Source organism: Pelodiscus sinensis, chromosome 22, assembly GCF_052426305.1.
Source record: "Pelodiscus sinensis isolate ZL-2025 chromosome 22, ASM5242630v1, whole genome shotgun sequence".
Classification (NCBI taxonomy): Eukaryota; Metazoa; Chordata; order Testudines; family Trionychidae; genus Pelodiscus; species Pelodiscus sinensis.
In genome coordinates, this window is record NC_143073.1 from 15,518,882 (window position 1) to 15,537,611 (window position 18,730).

At 52.2% G+C, this 18,730-nt stretch overlaps 1 protein-coding gene and 1 pseudogene across 5 annotated transcripts; one reads left to right on the forward strand and one right to left on the reverse strand.

The window, feature by feature from the left end:
* Nucleotides 1–639: 639 nt before the first annotated feature.
* TP53 (tumor protein p53) lies at nt 640–12,092 on the reverse strand. 5 transcript variants are annotated; one of them, XM_075907750.2, is made up of 11 exons: nt 11,967–12,092; nt 7,250–7,341; nt 6,882–6,921; nt 6,363–6,581; nt 5,850–6,036; nt 5,552–5,664; nt 5,111–5,220; nt 4,662–4,813; nt 2,648–2,727; nt 1,532–1,638; nt 640–1,082 (listed from the first exon to the last, which is right to left on the reverse strand). In XM_075907750.2, exons 2-11 carry the CDS (start codon nt 7,321–7,323, stop codon nt 995–997), a joined length of 1,170 nt encoding a protein of 389 aa, XP_075763865.2. In that variant the 5' UTR covers nt 7,324–7,341; nt 11,967–12,092; the 3' UTR covers nt 640–994. The 5 variants fall into 5 exon arrangements, with proteins under 5 accessions (XP_075763865.2, XP_075763863.2, XP_075763864.2 ...); XM_075907748.2 differs by having other exon boundaries at nt 6,864–6,921; XM_075907749.2 differs by having other exon boundaries at nt 6,882–6,924.
* LOC142819713 (thialysine N-epsilon-acetyltransferase-like) lies at nt 12,050–18,387 on the forward strand (annotated as a pseudogene).
* The last annotated feature ends 343 nt before the right edge of the window (nt 18,388–18,730 follow it).

Below are 18,730 nucleotides of genomic sequence, written 5' to 3' on the forward strand. Positions count from 1 at the left end.
CCTTGTTGTGTATGTGAGTTCTACTATCCTGTATTAACCCTATGCATATGCCTCAGTTTCCCTGGGCCTTGCACCAATACCTAGATGGGGATGGGAATTCAGTGTGTCAGCTTCCCTCCCTATACAATGGCTGATGGCCATTTGTAACCTGAGCCCAGGAGGAGGAGGTGACACCTTTTGCCTGGAAAGCAGGACAGAGATCAAAGGAAGAGCTGGGATGGGGGCTAGGACCAAGAGCTGGGTGTGGGTCAGTCTCATTGGCTTGGGGAGGGGGCCAGGGCCCTGGCTCTGGGACCCCTCTCCCCAAGACTGATTGTCCTGACTGTTCCTGCTTCCCGTGCCGACAAGTCTGTTCTACGTTGTGTCCCTGCCGACTAATAAACCTTCTGTTCTACCTGCCAGCTTAGAGTCACATCTGGCTGCGAATGGGGGTGCAGGGCCCAGTGGCTCCCCCGCATCTCAGTGATACCAGCAAGGCTGCTGTGTGTCTTCAGCCCAGTGCACCCGGGATTAATACTGTTGGGGCAGAAGACCAGACCCCAAGTGGCACCAAAACTGTTTGAGACTGAGTCCCTGCTCCCAGCTGGTTTGGGACCCCTTTCCCCGCAGTCTCACACACATGGCAGGGGAGGAGGCAGCTAAGAAAAAGCTAGATTTATTGTATAAAAGTTGGTACAAAAGTTCGCCAGAAGGGACGGGCATAGAGAGCGGCGCAGGAGACGGGGACAATAGGGAGCGGGTTCACCACAGGGCCTGTGGGTGGAGTTAGAGCCCCCAAGGGGCCGGGGGTCCTCAGTAGGATGGCACCAATCTTTCCTCCCCACAATCCTGAGAAGGGGGGAGCCCCAGTGCTAGGGGAAGAGGAACCGTAGGGGCTGAGCCTCCTCCCTGGGAGAGGAGAGATTTAATAGAAAAAAACTACTCTGTCCAAAAGTGGCAGTGAAACTTAGCTGAGTGCAGATAGGATGGGGGAGGGGGGCGGGTGTGGAGGAATTTACTCTGAATCCTCTTCCTTCACCAGCAGTTTCTTCCCACTTTGAGGCAGCGGCCCATCCCCCCGCTCCTTCCGGGTCTTCAACCACCTGCCACAGGGGAGAGGGAGAAGAGATTCAGAGCCAGGGAGAGAACCTAGGAGTCCTGGCTCCTAGCCCCCTCTCCCCCACTTTAATCCACCAGCCCTCATTCCCTTCCTGGAGCTGGGGAGAGAACCCATGAGTCCTGGTTCCTAGCCCCTTGCTCGAACCACTAGATACCCCTCCCCTCTCAGAGCAAGAGGAGAACCCAGCAGGATCTGGCCCACAAGGGTAGAACTGAATCCCACCCCTTTTCAAGCAAGGACCTGCCCTCCGAGTCAAGCCAGGGTCTGCCCTCTTTCCATGAGGCATGGGGATAGGGGAGCCTCCCATGGGGCAGTCAGACCCCCTCCCCAAGAGGACAGCTAGGCCCCATCTCCTTCTACCAAGGGGAAGACCTTCCTGTGGTGCAGCCAGATGGATACCCTGCTCCCTTTCTACTTGGGGGTGACACTCACGCCTTGGGGTTCCTCTGAGTCTCCAGCTCCCCCTGCGGCCTCGCAGCCGCCACCTCCAGGGCATTGTTGATTTTCTTCAGCATCTCGTAGTTTTCGCGCCCATGAACCTAGGGAGTGGGGAGGAACGAAATGGCGGGGTTCATACCTTCCCCAGACAGACCAATCCTCACTCCACTAGCACACAACAGACAGACAAACCTCACCCCACCAAGACTGTCTAAGGCAGATCTATTCCCATATATCACACCCTAAGGGTATGTCTACACTACCCCGCTAGTTGGAACTAGGGGGGTAATGTAGTCATCCGCAGTTGCAAATGAAGCCTGGGATTTGAATTTCCCGGGCTTCATTTGCATGAAGCCGGCCGGCGCCATTTTTAAATGCCGGCTAGTTCGGACCCCGTGCCGTGCGGCTACACGCGGCACGGACTAGCTAGTTCGGATTAGGCTTCTAATCTGAACTAGCTGTACACCACGTTCCACCTTGTGGATTAGAAGCCTAATCCGAACTAGCTAGTCCGTGCCGCGTGTAGCCGCGCAGCACGGGGTCCGAACTAGCTGGCATTTAAAAATGGCGCTGTCCGGCTTCATGCAAATGAAGCCTGGGAAATTCAAATCCCGGGCTTCATTTGCAACTGCGGATGACTACATTACCCCCACTAGTTCGAACTAGCGGGGTAGTGTAGACATACCCTAAGACTGGAGAAACCCGGGCCCAGAACCAAATCCCTCCCCCCAGATCAGTCCAACCACTCTCCCAAACCTCCTCCCCCATATCACATGCACCTGTCTACCACTGTTCCCCTCCACAGCAGTCTGATCTCCCATTCCTAGCATCCCCTCAGCACACAAACTGCCGACCCAGCCTACTGCGTGTAAGGTTGGGTCCCTCATAGTCAACCCTGCCCCTCCCATCAGAACCCTGGATCCAAAAGGCTCCTGGATCCAAAAGGCTACAGTCCCAACACCCTTCAAACCCCTTCTAGAGCCAGAGAGAGAACCCAGGAGTCCTGGCTCCCAGAGCCCCCTGCTCTAATCTATCAGCCCCCACTCTCCTTCCTGAGCCAGGAAGAGAACCCAGGAGTCCTGAGCCCCAAACTTCTCCACCAGGACTCACTTCGAGGCAGAAGACCTCTTTGTCGGAGGACACGGTCCGCTTCTTAGGGTTCTCAGATGCCTCCGTGGTGGCTTGGAGAGCTAAGGGGAAGGTAGAGCATATGTAACACTCACTGGGAAATCACTCTGCCCCATGCTGGGGAAAGTAACCCAGGTCTACTCCCAGCCCTCTCCTCTAACCACCAGCCCCCTCCCCCCCCCCGCACTGCTCTGCCAGATACAGGGAGAGAACCCAGGAGTCCTGGCTCCCAGCCCCCCTGCTCTAACCCACTGGCCTCCACTCCCCTCTTTCACAGTGGAAAAAATTAGGGGGGGTTTCATTACAATTTTTATCTCACATTCATGCCAATTTTTATCTCACTTTTTCACAGTGATGAAAATTAGGGTTTTTGAACATTTGCACCAGTTTGGATCAATTTCTTTTTGTCATTATTGCAGGAAATGATGGAGAAGGGTCCCTCAAATATTCACCAAGCTTCAAAAAAACAAACCAGTTTATAACTGCCAGCAATACATATTGTTGGCACCACCCGGTCAACAATATTCCCAAAGCCAAATATTCCAAACATGCTCAGTCTGATTCAAGGATATTGACTTGACTTTGCCGATTTGTCAGTTTCTATTAGTGATGGAAATAATTGATCATTGCTTTGCATGGGTGAAGCAAACAGAACGTTTAATGATATTTTCCAATATTTATTCCGTAACTGTAGGTGTGAACGTGTAAACGTGTACAAGATTAACTGATGAGGTAGCAGTGCAGGGCGGGAGTAGGCGGGAGCTGGTAAATGCGGGGAGCCAGCTTTAGAGACAGCAGTGGAGGGGGGGGGGCAGATGGTTCTCCTCCCCCCAATGTAACCACTGAAATTTAATGGAATTCCTACTTAAACATTTTACAAAAACAAAATTAAATGGACAAATTTTAGCCATCAATTTAAAAAAAAAATCCCAAATAAAAATTAAATGAATTTAATAAAAACAGCACTGTATTTTTGAAAAATACAATCATTTCAATAAAGCATGTATGTTTTCCTTTGATTTAAAAACAAAAACAATTAATTGAGTTAAAGACCCGAGCAACACCAGGTAAATCTGCTAGTACTTAAAAATCCCTTTTGTTTAGTAGTAAACCCATTAGCTATTACTACCCTGGGGGAGGAAGAAGCCTGTGCATCTCTCTCTACATTGAGAATGAGGGGGAATTTGAAGAGCATAGACTATATAGCTCTCTCATTTCTATCACTATATAGCTCTCTGTACAGCATAAGATTTATCTAAGGTTTGTAAGTATGTCCTTAATACTGCATGAGTACTAGTGGCTCTGTTCACACCTAGATCTATAGAACTATTCATTAGAGCCCCATGTGGTTTTCAATTAATTAAGCAGCTTGTTGATTGGCTAAGAACCTCATTGGAGGCAGACAGTCTGACCTTGGAGTGCAAATCACCAAGCCAGCTTCTGCACCATTCCAGTGCCGACTAGAAACTGGGCTAGTGGAGGGATGGGACCAAGAGAGGTATGTATGTGGGAGGCTCCCAAGTGGAGCGGAGCCAACAGTGGGGGTAGGGATGTAGGGGACATGGCTAATCTGGCTGGGTTGATTTCAGCTTTGATATGCAATTGCTGCTGAATTAATGGTGAAACAAAATACAGGACTATGTAGCACTTTATGGTTGTGACTATTTTCTTCCACTATTTGATCTGAGGAAGTGGGTCTGGCCCACGAAAGCTCATCATCTAATAAACCATCTTGTTAGTCTTTAAAGTGCTACATAGTCCTGTATTTTGTTTCAGCTACACCAGACTAACACGGCTACATTTCTATCACTATGCTGAATTAATGATATTCACTCCCATTGGGGCAAGTCCCTATTGGCCCTGACCATCAGGAGCCCCATCTCCCTTCACTCTTGGCCCTTCCTCTCATCTACCCCTTCGGTTCTGCCTCCTCAAAACCCCCCACGCTCCCTTCCGCTTTCCTACTCGGATCCCTTGGGCCTTCCCCCACACTCACTCCTCTTGGCTTTGCTCTCTTTGAGGACCACGCTTCCGCTCAGGGCCCGGCAAGACAATTTTTTGCGGTGATTCTCCTCCTCCGTCCTGCGGTCCCGCCCGGGGCAGGCGCACACTCGAACCTCAAAGCATCGGCGCCCCAGGAGCTGCCCGCTGTGCCAGGAGGTCAGAGGAGAGACATTAGAAACAAACAGAAACCCCAGAGTCCTGGCTCCTGATCCCCCTGTTCTAACCACCAGCTCCCATTCCCCTCCCAGAGACAGGGAGAGAACCCAGAGTCCTGGCCCCCAGCCCAACAGCTCCCCAATGCCCCATGGCTGACTGGGCATTCAGAGGTTGTGCGGGGCTGCCCAGTTCTCTCCCAAGCTCTGGCCCCAGAGGGGAGATAGCTTGGCCCCGGCATGAGACAATGGGGCAGGCTGCCTAGGGCAGCACTGGGGGGGCACTTACTTCTTGCTCTCCAGAGTGATGATGGCCAGGATGGGGCGGCGGTTCATTCCCCCCATGCAAGAGCTGTTACACATGAAGTTGTAAAGCACAGTGATGCAGTCAGACCCCACCTGCAGGGAAGAAATGGAATTACAATTAGTCTGGCATCCCCTAGAGGGGACAGGACCCTGCCCCACTCCCCACCCGCTGAGCCAGCCAGTCCCTGCCCTAGAGGCAGGTGGGCACCAGCGCCCCCTAGAGGGGACAAATCTAGTGCCCCATTTTCTGCCCCCGCTCCCCCCGAGCCACACAGTCCCTGCCTGGGGCCATGTGAGAGCAGCGCCCCCTAAAGGAGACAGGCTCCATGCCCCATTCCCTGCCCCCCTAAATGAGTCAATCCCTCCCCTAGGGCTGGGTGGGAGCTGGTGCCCCCTGGAGGGGACAGGACCCGTGTCCTGGTACCTGGGGTGTCTCATAGGGCACCGTAACGCTCTGGCGCTTGGTGTTCTCGTCATCGCGGTAATAGGCCTGATGGTTCCCTTCTATGCGGATCAGGTGCTGGGCTGGGGCGACCCCTGTCCAGAGAAACAAGGGAGCAGCTCAAGAGGAGACACCTCTGGGCCCCCCTCCCCAGCATCCAGCCTTTTTCTCCCATAGATCAGAGCCCCCTCTGCATCCCGAGATCCCTCCAGCCCAGTCTCCCATCCCCTGCAGCAGGGAGTTTTGCTGGTTGTCATCCCCCCAGGCTGTGCTGCCTCACCGTCACTGTAGTCTGCGGAGCGCTCATGGTGCGGGCAGCGTCTCACCACTTCAGCCACATGCTCTGATTTTTTGTAGACAGCCGTGGCCCGGATGACAGAGCCGGGCGGGGGCTGGCTGGACACTTTGATCTGCACCGGGCAGGTCTTCGCCAGCTGACAGAAGAGCTTGTTCAGATCTGGGGAATACTACAGGGGGGCAGAGAGGGAGAGTGGGACTTAGCAGAGGACACTCTGCCCTGACAGACCCCAGGGCAGCGCTAGGAAGAACTGTGGGACAGGGAGGGGCTCAGCAGGGGGTGCTCTCCTCTAGCAAGCAGGGCTGGCCCCAGGGTGGTGCTAGGAGGCGCTGTGGGGCAAGGAGCGGTGCGGGGCCTCAGCAGGGGTTGCTCTTCCCCAGCAGGCAGGGTTACCCCAGGGAAGTGCTAGGGGTACTGTGCAGCAGGGAAATGGGGTGGGGGCTCAGTTGGGTTACTCATCCTCCATCTTCCTTGCAATGCCCCCCCCGTCCGTACGGTGCATGTGACGGACTTGGCAGTCCCTGACTGCTGGAAGGCCAGTTGAAAGTCGTGCTCCCCGGCGTAATCTTCAGTGGAGGGGACGGTGGAGGAGGTGGGCGGTGGCTCCAGGGCCAGGCAAGGGAGATCCCAACTTTCATAGCTGTGCCCAGCCTGCGGAAGTAGGAGGGAGGAGTCTGCAGAGCCAGACAGGCCCAGGCTCATGTCAGGTAGGGTCTGCGAGGGAGACATGATGAATGGTTAGTGCTACACTCCAGGTCTGCCCCTGCTCCTGGTACCTCTGTCCCCTGCTTGCCCCTCAACCTAGCCCCACCCATCAGATCCAGCCAGCCGAGCCCCTCGGTGCACCCCTTCTTTTCCCGTTCCCCCACACTCAACCACAGCCCCAGACCCCAGCATGGTAATGCACCCAACCCCTCTTCTGGGGTCTGGTGCTCAAACTGGGAAAGGTGGGCTGATTCCTGTCTCCTATCCACCCCACTGGACACCAGCACTTACAAACAGCTCCTGGCTCACCGGTTCCGCAGGCTTCACCAGGTACTCTTCTGCCAGGGGGCTACTGAAAGACAGAAAAAGAAAAAATGTACCGGGGGGGGGGGGGGGCTATCCAGGCTGCCCTCCTGCCCATGCAAGATGAACCCCGCTCAGCCTGTACCCTCTCTGAGCTCACATCTAAAGTTCAAAGAGTGTGGGACCTGTCAGTGGGGATGATGGTGTGGTTGGGACAGGGTGGTGGCCTGGGGGGCAGGCAAGGGGGCGGTTGAGATGGAGAGGAAAGATTATGCCAGGGTAGGAGGGTGAAGCCCAGGGAGGACCAATGGCGGAAGCTAACAATTTGGAGGGGGGGCAGGGAGTGAGGGGATTTACCCCCACCTAATACTTACAGTGTTTTCCATAAATCGGAGAAGCTCTCCTGACTCAGGGGAAGATCCAGTCCGGTGTCCAAGATCGGCTCCATTCCAGCTGTTCCCTAGAGCTGGGTGACAATTAGAGATAAGTGTTAAGGTGAAACTGCAGGTTAGGGTGATATTGCATGTTAGCATTAAGGTGAACTTGCTTGTTAAGGTGAAATTGCAGATTAGGGTGAAATCAAAGATAAAAGTTAAGGAGACGTTAAAGGTTAGGATGAAATCAGAAATAACTATTACAGTGAAATTGCAGGTTAAGGTGAAATCAGAAATAAGAGTTAGGGTAAGGCCAAAGATTAATGCTAAGGTGAAAATGCAGGTTAGAGTGAAATCCAAAATAAGGGTCAGGTAAAGGTAAGGGCTGGCGAGAGGGGTCAAGGTTTGGAAAAAGGTAACAGGATTCCAGATACCCCTCTTTTTCCTAGAAATTCTAGTCTAAATCCTACCAGATTAATCAGACATTTGGTACACCTCTGTAGGCTGGTCCAGGCCCCTTCGCTATTCCCCGCTATGCTAATCTTCCACTGTTCCTACACACCACAATGTCACACCAATGTTTGGATCCATTGAGAAAAATGCCACATAGCGTCAGGCCCAGAACCCTGCAGGATTGCTTGGGACCCTCCTCCCCACTATGCAAGGGTACTTTCGCCTCGGACAAAGTCTGTCCATTAGGGAATGCTTCATCCGCATCCCAGGCGCAGTACTGGTAATTGCATTGCTCTATATTTTGAATCCCAACTCCAGTGACTAGATGGGTGAGGTGATTCCCATAGCAGCTAAAGGGCCTACTTCAAAGTCGTCCCACTTGCCCTTTCTTACACAACATCATCACTCTTCTAATATTTCCCTAGCCTTGCAACATTTATTTTATATCAACATTGGCAAGCCAGAGACCTTCCTTGGCCAACTCTCTGTGGATTCTTGGATTTAAGTTATTCCATTCTGCATGGATGCATCATCCTGCTTCTTCCCAAACACAGAACACCAATGTTATTGACCACTTCTACCTTCTTTTCATCATTCTTAATGGTTTTACTCTTTGGCTATGTCTACACTACAGGGTTTTTGCACAAAACCAGCCATTTTTGCACAAAAATCCGCAGAGCTTCCACACCTCAAGTGCATTTTTGTGCAAGAAAATTTACAGTAAAACAGCAGAACAGAGGGCTTTTTGCGGTGTACGTATACCTCTTCCTACGAGGAATAACTCCTTTTTGCACAAGAGTTCTTATTCAAAAAGGTGTGTGTGGACGCTCAACAGGGGTTTCTTGCGCAGAATAAGCCCATTAGAAAAAGTGAATAGCCATCAGAGCTTTCTTGCATAAGAGTGTCCATGCAGTGTGGATACTCTCTTGTGCAAAAGCACATTGCTTTTGCGATGCACTTTTGAGGTGTGGACATGCTTTTGCACAAGAAGTTTTTGCGGAAGATCTCTTCTGCAAAAAGTTTCTTGTACAAAAACCCTGCAGTGTAGACAAAGCCTTTTTTTCTAGTAAAGGGCCTGCACCATTGCTCCAGTTTCTTCTATTCCTAACACAACTTCAAAAAAGAAAAAAAAACCTGTATTCCAGTTAGCCCTGCCAGACATGGTTTTTCCTTTATGTTGTTAGCCTCCCATACCAATTTTCTACACTTCATAACTTCTAATTTCTCCTTTCCTCCAATTGTCGTACTTTGCTTTCTTTTTATTTCTCACTGCTGCCTTCATTTAATCATGGACTCCAAATTAGCCAAATCTACTTCTCTCTCATAACTGTAAAAACTTAACGTTTTGGGGGAGGGAAGGATCTAATCAATGTTTTTTAAAGAACCCCCAATTCTCATTCACATTTTTTCTGTCTGTATTTTTCCTCCCTGACGTTGATCAGAATTTTCTTCTGCTTTGGGAAATAAGCAGACCTTAAGAGTTTATACTACAGGTTGTGAGCATCAACTGTTGCCCATAGTGAATGTAACCAGGTCACAAAACTTAGTCCCTAAGCAACCACCAGTTTCCAGTCCTAAAATTAATTCACCTTTATTCAACATAGCAAGGTCCAAAATACAGACACCTGATGATGGGGACAATACTGCTTGTGTTAGAAAAATAGCAGCTATTGGCTAGAGTGGGAGGGGGGCTGGGAGTTTAGGCATCTGGCTCTGGAATGAAAGTGGGGGCTGATGGGTTAGAGCAGGGATGGGGACTGGAAGTGTGCATCTTTGCACTATCCCCTCCTACACCAGAGAGACATCAAAGTCCCATGCTTTTTAATACTGGCTCCATGGGGGGGCATCCCCAGGGGCGAGAGAGCTGCTGGGAGGAGTGGGTAAGTGACTGCATGGGGAATTTGGGGACATACCCACACCCAGCCAGTGACACTCAATATTCCCCTGCTGGGGGAGGGGTGGAGGGCAGGTGTTAGCACAGATCCAAGGAGCAGGTGGGGGTCGCTGAGTCATACGGAAGAGGGGACTGAGCCTCTGTGCGTAGGGATGGAGGCCACCTTGTCCCCTTTCCCTCCCCACAGCTGAACCTTTTCCACCCCCCATTCCTTCCCTCTCTGCCTCCCCAAACTATCACCACCTGTCTCCCCTGCCTTCCTTCTCTGCCTCACCCTCACCCTGTCTGTCCTCCCCCACCTTCTCCCTACCTGTCCCCCCCATACCCATCTCTGCCTCCCTCGCCTGCCTCCACACCTTCTCCCCCTGTCCACCACACACCACTCTTCCCTGCCTCCTCACGTTCCCCCACCCCGCCTGTCTCCCCGGGTCATCCCTCCCTCAGCCTTCCTCCTGTCCCCGCCCCCTACGACGTTCACAGAACGTTCCACGATGCCCCAGGGCAGGAAAGGCAGAGGCTGGGCCATACCATTCCTACCAAGTGTGTGTCGGGGGGGGAGCGGGGAGAATGCCTTAAAGACCCTCCCAGTAGCTCAAGGTTTAAGGGCCACACCCCGCCCTCAGTGAGTGGGAAGCCCCCCTCCCCACAATAGGCCATCCATACAGACAAACACACACAAACACTTGGGGTGCTCCTCCTCCCACTCGTTTTGTACAATGGTTCCTTCCAATGGCAAGGGGAAGAAAGGGCTGACGGGCCCTACCATTCTGGACACAGGTAAGGGGGGTGTTCCTGAAAAAAAGTTGAAATGCTTTAGGAAAGGAGGGGAGTGTCCAGCCCCATCTTTAATGGGATACAGCCAGGCAACAAGCCCACCCACTCAAAAATATGCAACTCCCCCACCATGAAGACACAACGGACTAGTCCAGGATGAACCAAGGCTGGACAGAGGGAGAGTTAAAGTTTATCCTTAGCCACGCCTCTCTGAAGAAACTAAAATAGCCCCAGGAAAAGGCTCGCGCTGAATTGTTTAACCCTTTCTGCCCTGCCCCAGCAGTCCCTGCAACCTGCTGCAGCCAGGTTCCCAGTGCCCAGACAGACCCCCCCACATAACCCTCAAACCCCTCCCATCCCATTCAAAATTCAGACCGTGCTCTGCCTCAGCCCCACAGTCCACCCTTCTACAGACCAAGATTCATTTCAGAACCCACCCTCGATGATTTTTCCATCATATGGGAGGGGAGCGAACCTCTCCCTTCTTTGCCTCCATTCCCCCTCCCCCTGATTCTGATGCCCCCTTCAGGCGACGCGGCCTGCCATGACAGCCTCGATGTCAACTCCCAGAAACCAGCCCCCCCCCCGAAAAACACGATTGTGTCCCCCCCCCTCGTCTGTTTGTCTCCATTTATTGTCACTTGTCCCACCGGTGAGTGGATTCTCTCGGTGTTCCTACAGCACCGGGCGCAGATGGGACCTGGCCCGAGAGCGGTCCTACACGGGCACTGCTGCTACCCCGACATGTTCCACGGTCCGAGTCTCTTACCCCCTCCCCCGGCTCTGTGGATCTCGAGAGTCAATGTAAAGGAAACCCCGCCCCACCAAAACTCCATGGATCAGAATCTTCGGTGGATTTCAATATTCCCTGGCCCGGAACCCTGCAGATCTTAATGTTCCAAAGACTGGAACCCCGTGATTCTCGACGTTCCACAGCCCAGAACCCATGGATATCAGTTTTCCAAGGAGTAAACACAATGCTCCATGGATCAAAACCCTCAGTGGACTGCAACATTCCACCTACTGGAACCCTGTGGATCACATTTCACGGACCGAAACCCCATAGATCATAACATTCCATGCACCAGAACCCCACAGATCTCAATGTTCCATGGAACTGAACACCTTGGATCTTAACGTTTCACGGACCAGATCCTCACAGATCCCCGGTATTCCATGGATCGAGCCCTTGCGGAACTCATGGCTCCATAGATCAGAACCCTCAGTGGACCCACAACATTTTACAAACTGGAATCCCGGGGATCTCAAAGTTCTGTGGACTGGAAACCCGCGGATCTCAACATTCCATGGATCGGAACTACCCGGATCTCAAAGCTTCTACTAACCGGAACTTCTCGGATTTTCACCTCAATGTCATCCCACCCCCTCCAACTCCCATTTCTAAGCGGGAGCCAGACCAGAACTGATTTCATGACTCAATCTCTGATTCATCGATTCATCCCAGAACGGCTGGGCTCAGCTCTCAGGCCAACTTCACGATCCTTTCGCCCATAATCCCCACGCCTGGCTCCACGAGGAGGGCGTCCCTCATCATCCCACCCCACCGAACCCCCTTCCCGGACCCCCGAAAGTCACCTCCACTAAGAACACCACTGCCTCCTCCGCCGGATAAAATACTTTTGAGTCCACATGCACGAAGCAGGGAAATTCCCGGCAACCCACAATGCATTGCGCGGTAGCATTGTCCACGTGACAGTAGCCCCTGAGGCCACAGGCGCCATCTTTATTGTGGGCAAAAAAGGAGCGGTGGAGAGAGTCTGCTGATTTCTGAGACCATGGAGGCCTGGGTTCTCTCCCCGCTTCTGGAAGGGGAATGAGACCTCGCGGTTAGAGCAGGGGAGTTGGGAGCCATGATGCCTGGGTTTTTTTTTTCTGGCTCTGGGAGGGGGGTGAGGGCTGGAAGCCAAGATCTGTGGGTTTTAACCCACCACACCCCGCTCTGCTTCCCGAGAACCCAGGAATCCTGACTCACATCTCATTAGTATCCACAGGCTGGAGCAACTCTCAGCGCTGATTTCCCCTCCTTAACCTGGCGAGTGTTTGTGTCCTTGTAACTGCACTGGCTGGCAGCGGCTTATCAGGCCCAAGGGGGAATAAGTGGTTTGTGAGGGAACATTCACCCTAACATGTTGCCCAGTAGCTGCTTGCCTCCCTTCCCCCAAAACTCCCAGAGGTGGGATTTCCCCCAGGCAGCCAGATCCTGGCATCATGCCCATCCACAGTGCTGGGGGCACGTAGGCAGGATTTGCCAGGCCATAGCAGGGGAGGTGTTGGCTGGGAGCACAGACTGTGTAAATTACTGTGCTAAATAGATTTCAGGGCAGGAGGCTGAACGGTCACATCCTGTACCTGCTGGTCCTGCTTGGCCATGGAGTGCATCATCTGCCCAGCCCAGATTGCTGACTGTGACCGAATCATGGCTATGATCTGTGTGTATGTGTCCATGGGCCTGCTGGGGGTATTGAGACTCTGGAGTTCCCTTCCTTGCTTCTCCGGTGGGTCTTTGGCATTGCTTTGCACTTTAGTATCCTCAGAAGGGAAGAATCAGCTGTGCTCCGTCTTGCTCTATTAATCCTCGATGCCTTGCCTTTGCCAGCCATCCCTACACTTCTCATTGATCTAACTAGCCCCACAGCGTAGAGCTCCCCCCATACTGAGTCTCACTCATTTCTAGGGTCTCTGATTCTGTTTTTTCCCCACAGGAGATTGCTGAACATCATAACCTGCTGAAGGAGATCAAAACAAAATCAATGCCCAGGGTGAGCCAAAGAGGTAAAACTCATTTTGACCTCCCCAGCTTTCCTCAGAAACCTCCCCCAAATCGTCCCCCCAAAATTCACCCCCAATTGATTCCTTACATTCCCCCAGATTCCTCCTTGACCCCTGAATCCTTGCTTCCACCTCCAAAAAACTCCCTCCATCCTTTGCCTCTCTGTTCAATTGCTCCCTATAGTGCTGAGGTCTAAGGGATTTGGAAGTGACCCCTTCTACCAATGTATTCTGGTGGAACTGGCCCCAGAACAAGAAGGCAAATAAGGTAAACAAATTCATCGCTCTCAGCAGCTTGTCCCAGCTTGCTCGCTCCGGGATCAATCAGGATTCAAAGTCACTCTGATGTCAATCTGGAGTCAATCCATTGACAGGGCTGCTTTCCCCGCTCACTCTGGTGTAATCAGGAGTCACTCCACTGGTGTCAATGTGGTCAATTGCCATCTCATTCACTTTGGTGTCAATCAAGGAGTCACCACTGGAGCCAGTGATCTGGATCCTAAACTGGTGTGAAGCCAGAGTAGCTCCGTTCAATTGCAGTGTTGTCCCAGCCTAAACCAGGACCAAACATGCCTCTCACTGATCCGGCCCTGGACCCCAGCTCCTGTGTGGTGGACCTCCCCCTCATCCATCCTAAAGTGTGAACACTGGCCGCATTGTCTTCCTGGAGAATCTATATGTGGTCTTTGAGTTCAGAAGTAAGGGGCCATGCTGCATCCTTTGGGGAGTGAGCCATCAGGAGGGGGAGGGAGGAAGATGGAGAACAGAGTGAATCAGAAGTGAATTAGCACCAGTGTGACTCCAGTGGAGTCCTGATTGACACCAGAGTGGAGCAAACAGCAAGAATCAGCCTTGGAATGAAGAGAGAAGTAAGGTTTCTACTGTGAGATTTCTTAGCCAAAGATTAAGGCCAGCTGCTATCTCACAGCCCCAGAAGACTCCTCCCCTGTCTGTTCAGGTTATGGCAATAAATCTGCTGGGGGAGGGGGGGGTTATCAGTGGTTAATGAGCCAGACAACTAGGATGTGGAACACAAAGCAGGGAAATGTGACAACCCCCCCTGTAGGGAAGCTGTGCTCTACTAATGCAAACTTCCTAGTGTCAATTAGGTGTCACTCCACTGGAGTTCACAGAGCTGGTTCCTCTTGCTCAATACAGAGTCAGTCCGAAGTCACTTCACAGAGCTGGTTCCCCTGTCACTCAATCTGGTATCAATCAGGAGTCACTTGATCAGGGTCAAATTTTAAGGCTAGTCTCCAGTTTCTCACTCACTCACAACAATGTGTGCAATGCTATTCTGTAGGAAGCACCAGGTTTGCTCCACTTTTGGGAGCTGTGGGTGGAGGAGGATGTGGATTGGGGGAGGAGGGGTGAGTGGTCAGGGCCCATATAGACCTGAACAAGCTGTAACTGTTTTGCTGGGCTTTGGCTTCCCAAGCTAGGGAATCGGGAAGAAGCTGTTAAATGAAGTGGCTAAGGTAAGATTTTTGCCTTCTCCCACCACAGTCTCTGGCCAACTCCCCAGTGAGGGAAGGGGATTGGAGAGTCGTGTGGGATTTGGGTTGGAATGTTGTGGAGTCCAGCAAAACCCTACCTCCTTCACCTCATCCACCCCATCCCAGGGGAGATTAGGCACCTCCTAATAGGTTGCAGCAGCCCCCAGGGGATAGGTTTTCAGGGTGCCACTTCCTTCCACTAGAATTGGATTGGGATTAAATGAAGAGAATCTGTGATAGATTACAATGTCTGGACTGAGATTAGGGCTAGATACAGAAAAGCTATATCTACACTGGCAGCTTCTTGCACGAGAACAGCTGTTCTTGTGCAAAAACTTGCCTGCTGTCTACACTGCATGTGCATTCTTGTGCAAGTAAATTTACAGTACAGTGTTGTAAAACAGGGCTTCTTCCAGAAGAGTTATTCCTCTCCCCACGAGGAATAAGCCGTCTTGCGCAAGAGCTCTTCCAGAAGAGGCCAGTGTAGACAGGCAACATGAATTTCTTGCGCAAGAAGTCCCTATGGTTAAAATGGCCATCAGAGCTTTCTTGCGCAAGAGAGCATTCACACTGCCATGGATGCTCTTGCGCAAAAGCACATGCCAGTGTAGACGCTCTCTTGTGGAAGAGTTTTTGCACAAGAACTCTACCGCAAAACAGTTCTTGCACAAGAAGCTGCCAGTGTAGACATAGCCTAAGTGTGGATTGGGGATAGATTAAATAGTCTGGATAGGGATTAGGGCTAGATAATGTAGTCCTGAAGAGGGTTAAATAAACACTGATTTCAGACTGGGATTATTTTAGAATAAATACAATCTGTATTACAATGTAGTTTTCATTTTATTGGGATTATGGGTTAGTAAAATAAAGGATCTCTCATTTAGGAAAGGATTAAAAATGCATGTAGTCGGGTGGGATTAGATTAAAATAGCCCAGATTGGGATTAGGGATCAGTGAAAAAGGTGGTCTGGGTTGGGATTAGGGCTAGTATTAGAGCAATGGTCTCCAACCTTTTTACACCCAAGATCACTTTTTAAATCTCCAAACAGGCGAAGATCTACGGCCCCACCCCTTCCTTGAAGCCCCGCGCTCTCTATTCTTCTCCTGTCCATCATTTGCTATCCCCAGCCTTTACTTACACACTCTGATAAACAGTTTATTTTTAAATTATGCAATGTATAAAATTAAAATCACGTGTTTATAGTTATGAAATAAATGGTCTGTTTTTTATTCATGCTATTTAAATCTAAAATGAAGCATTTATAATTATACATTTTGTGGGGACAGAGTTCTGCGGCTGGGGGCAGGGGAGAGGGAACAGGGTGCTGGAAGGGCAGAGGACAGGGTTCTGCAGCAGGGGACAGAGTTCCAGTGGGGACATGAATAGGGACAGAGTTCTGTAGCTGGGAACAGGGGAGTGGGAACAGATTTCTGTGGCTGGGGACAGGAGAGTGGGGACAGAGTTTGGGGAGTGGGGAACAGAATTCTGTGGCTGGGGACAGGGGAATGGGGACATAGTTCTGGGAGTGGGGACAGGGGAGTGGGGACAGAGTTCTGTAGCTGGGGATGGGAGTGGGGACAGGAGAGTGGGGACAGAGTTCTGTAGCTGGGGACAGGAGAGCAGGGACAGTGTTCGGGGAGGGGATTGGGGACAGAGTTCTGTAGCTGGGGAGTAGGGTGCCAATGGAGGCAGAGAATCCCCTGCATCTGCTTCCCAGGATCCCACCCCCCCCCGAGGGAAACCAGCACATGCCTGCCCTGGGGCTGACCCACCCGCGGCGCAGGGAAGCCATGCATGCGCACGCCTGCCTCCGAGCCAACCCCCCCAGCACAGGGAAACCCCGCGCGCGCCTGCCCCTGGGCCAACCCCCCGGCGCAGGGAAACCCCGTGCGCGCCTGCCCCCAGGCCGACCCCATGCTGGGAAGCCCCACACGCGCCCCTCCCCCGGGGCTGACTCGCCCCTCCTGTGCGGTGCAGGGAGCCAATGCTCCCTCCCGCAGTACACCCGGCAGAGCAGCTAGCGCTACTTCCGGAATCGCTGAAGTGGCACTAAGCTGCGGGACTTCTGTCCATCCCTGGGAAGCTGACACTACCTCCATTTTCACTTGAGGTAGATAGTAGGGCTTCTTGGGGGTGGGAGGGAAATGGGGGCAGGGCGGAGCAGACAGGACGCCTCACAATCGACTGGTCGAGGCCTCATGATCGACCTGTTGGTGACCACGGTATTAGAGAGAGGTAGCCAGCTTCACAGGTGATTAATCAGCCCCACCCAGTCAGTCAGATCCATGCACTGAGCCCCTGACTGGGTGGGGCTGATTAATCACCTTTGAAGCTGGGCTGCTGCAGTTTAGAGGGAACACTGCTCAGGGCTAGATCAAATGAGTTTGGATTTGGATTATGGTTAGAAAAAATATGCAGATGATTAAATGGCCTGGTCCTAGTTTAGGATTGGGGCAAAACGGTGAGAATATGGCTAAAGGCTAGATGGGGTCAGGGTTGGCTGGGGACATCTGTATTAGGATTAGATGTGGCCTGTGACAACATCAACATTATAGATGTGGTAGCAGAAAGTGATGAAACCAATATTCCTTTAACTTGTAAGTAAAGAAACAATAATGATCCCTTATCATTTTAGCTACAATTTAGGTGTTGCTTAGTAAAGCTTTATTCTAAGTAGAGGGCACTATGTAGGAGAAACACACAGTGCTGCTAGGTAGCCATAAAGCCTTTCAATAATCTAGATTAAGATCTGGATTAAGGTTAGAGGTGGAATCAGAATGAGGTTTTGAAGGTGGGTTGTGGATTAGGGGTTGGAGAGCACGAGTTTGGTCTAGAGTTAGATGGCGAAATCTGGATTATCTTTCGGGCTAGTATGAATGTAGGATCGGGAACATTAGGACTGGGGTAGATGAGTATCTAGATTGGGAATTGATCTTGGTGAGGGCTGAATTAGGTTTAGAGTTAATGAAGATTGGCTGTCCCCTAAACTCTGACTCCAAACCAGTCCCCCCCCCAACTCCAGGTGACCTGCCCCTCCCCGATTGGCACAGGTGGCACTGGCCTGGGGCTGCAGGGAGATGAAGTTCATGGTGGCAGAATGGAACAGCCAGGCACTGGTGTGGTACCGGCACCTTGGGACAGAGGGCAAGACGGAGGCATACGGCTGGCATGGCTTTGAACTGGAAAGTGAGTCCTTGTACAGGCTGGCAGGGTATTTGGGGCCTGATCAGCCTCTGGGCATCCCCCAGAATGGCACAGGGTCCAGATAGTGATCCACCGCCTCGTGGAGCAGGGCAGGGCACAGCCAACACCAACGGGCAGCGGCTACATAACTAACCCAGTCTGACTGTCCCCACAGTGGTGTCCTGGGTCCATTCCCCTCCTAGCCCACAGTCCTCTACCATTGTCCCATCCATCCCTCTACCACCTGCTCATCCACTCGTCCCCCCATCTGTGGGAGCTGTGTGGCCAGACCCCTCACCATACCATGTGGGAGAATAAACGCAGCCTGGATGGGGGCTGGGCCACAGGGAGACAGTCGTGTCTTGCACTGGTTTCCCAACTTTGGAAAGCGTCTATGAATGCAGATGAAACACCTGGCCCAGCCTGGCCCGAGCAGTCCCCCCAACCCCACTGGGCAACCTGGTGGGTTGGTTAACCATAGTTTGACCAGTTAACATTTTAAATGGGGTTCCCCTCCCAGAGTCAGAGAGAGAGTCCTGGGTCCCAATCCCTGCTCCCCTGACACCAGGGTGACTCAGTTACTGCAGGGATGCTGGTTGGGACGCTACACTGCTCTTAACAGCAGGGGGCAGTGGGAGTGGGCACAGCTGGTGCTGAGCCCTAACAGCCTGGGGGAAGTCCGTAGCCTGTCACGTACTCTGTGGCCGCTCCCCCTGCTGGTATAAACAGGTCACAGGTGCCAACTCCAATCCATCAGGGCAGTGGGGGGCTCCAAGGGGGGCTCTTGCAGCTCTCCCTCCTCTGTGGCTCTGTTCCCCTCTCCCCCTCCTTTCTCCAGGTCTTGGCAGGCTCCCAGCCCCCGTGGTCTAACCTAGTGTTTCTCAACCCTT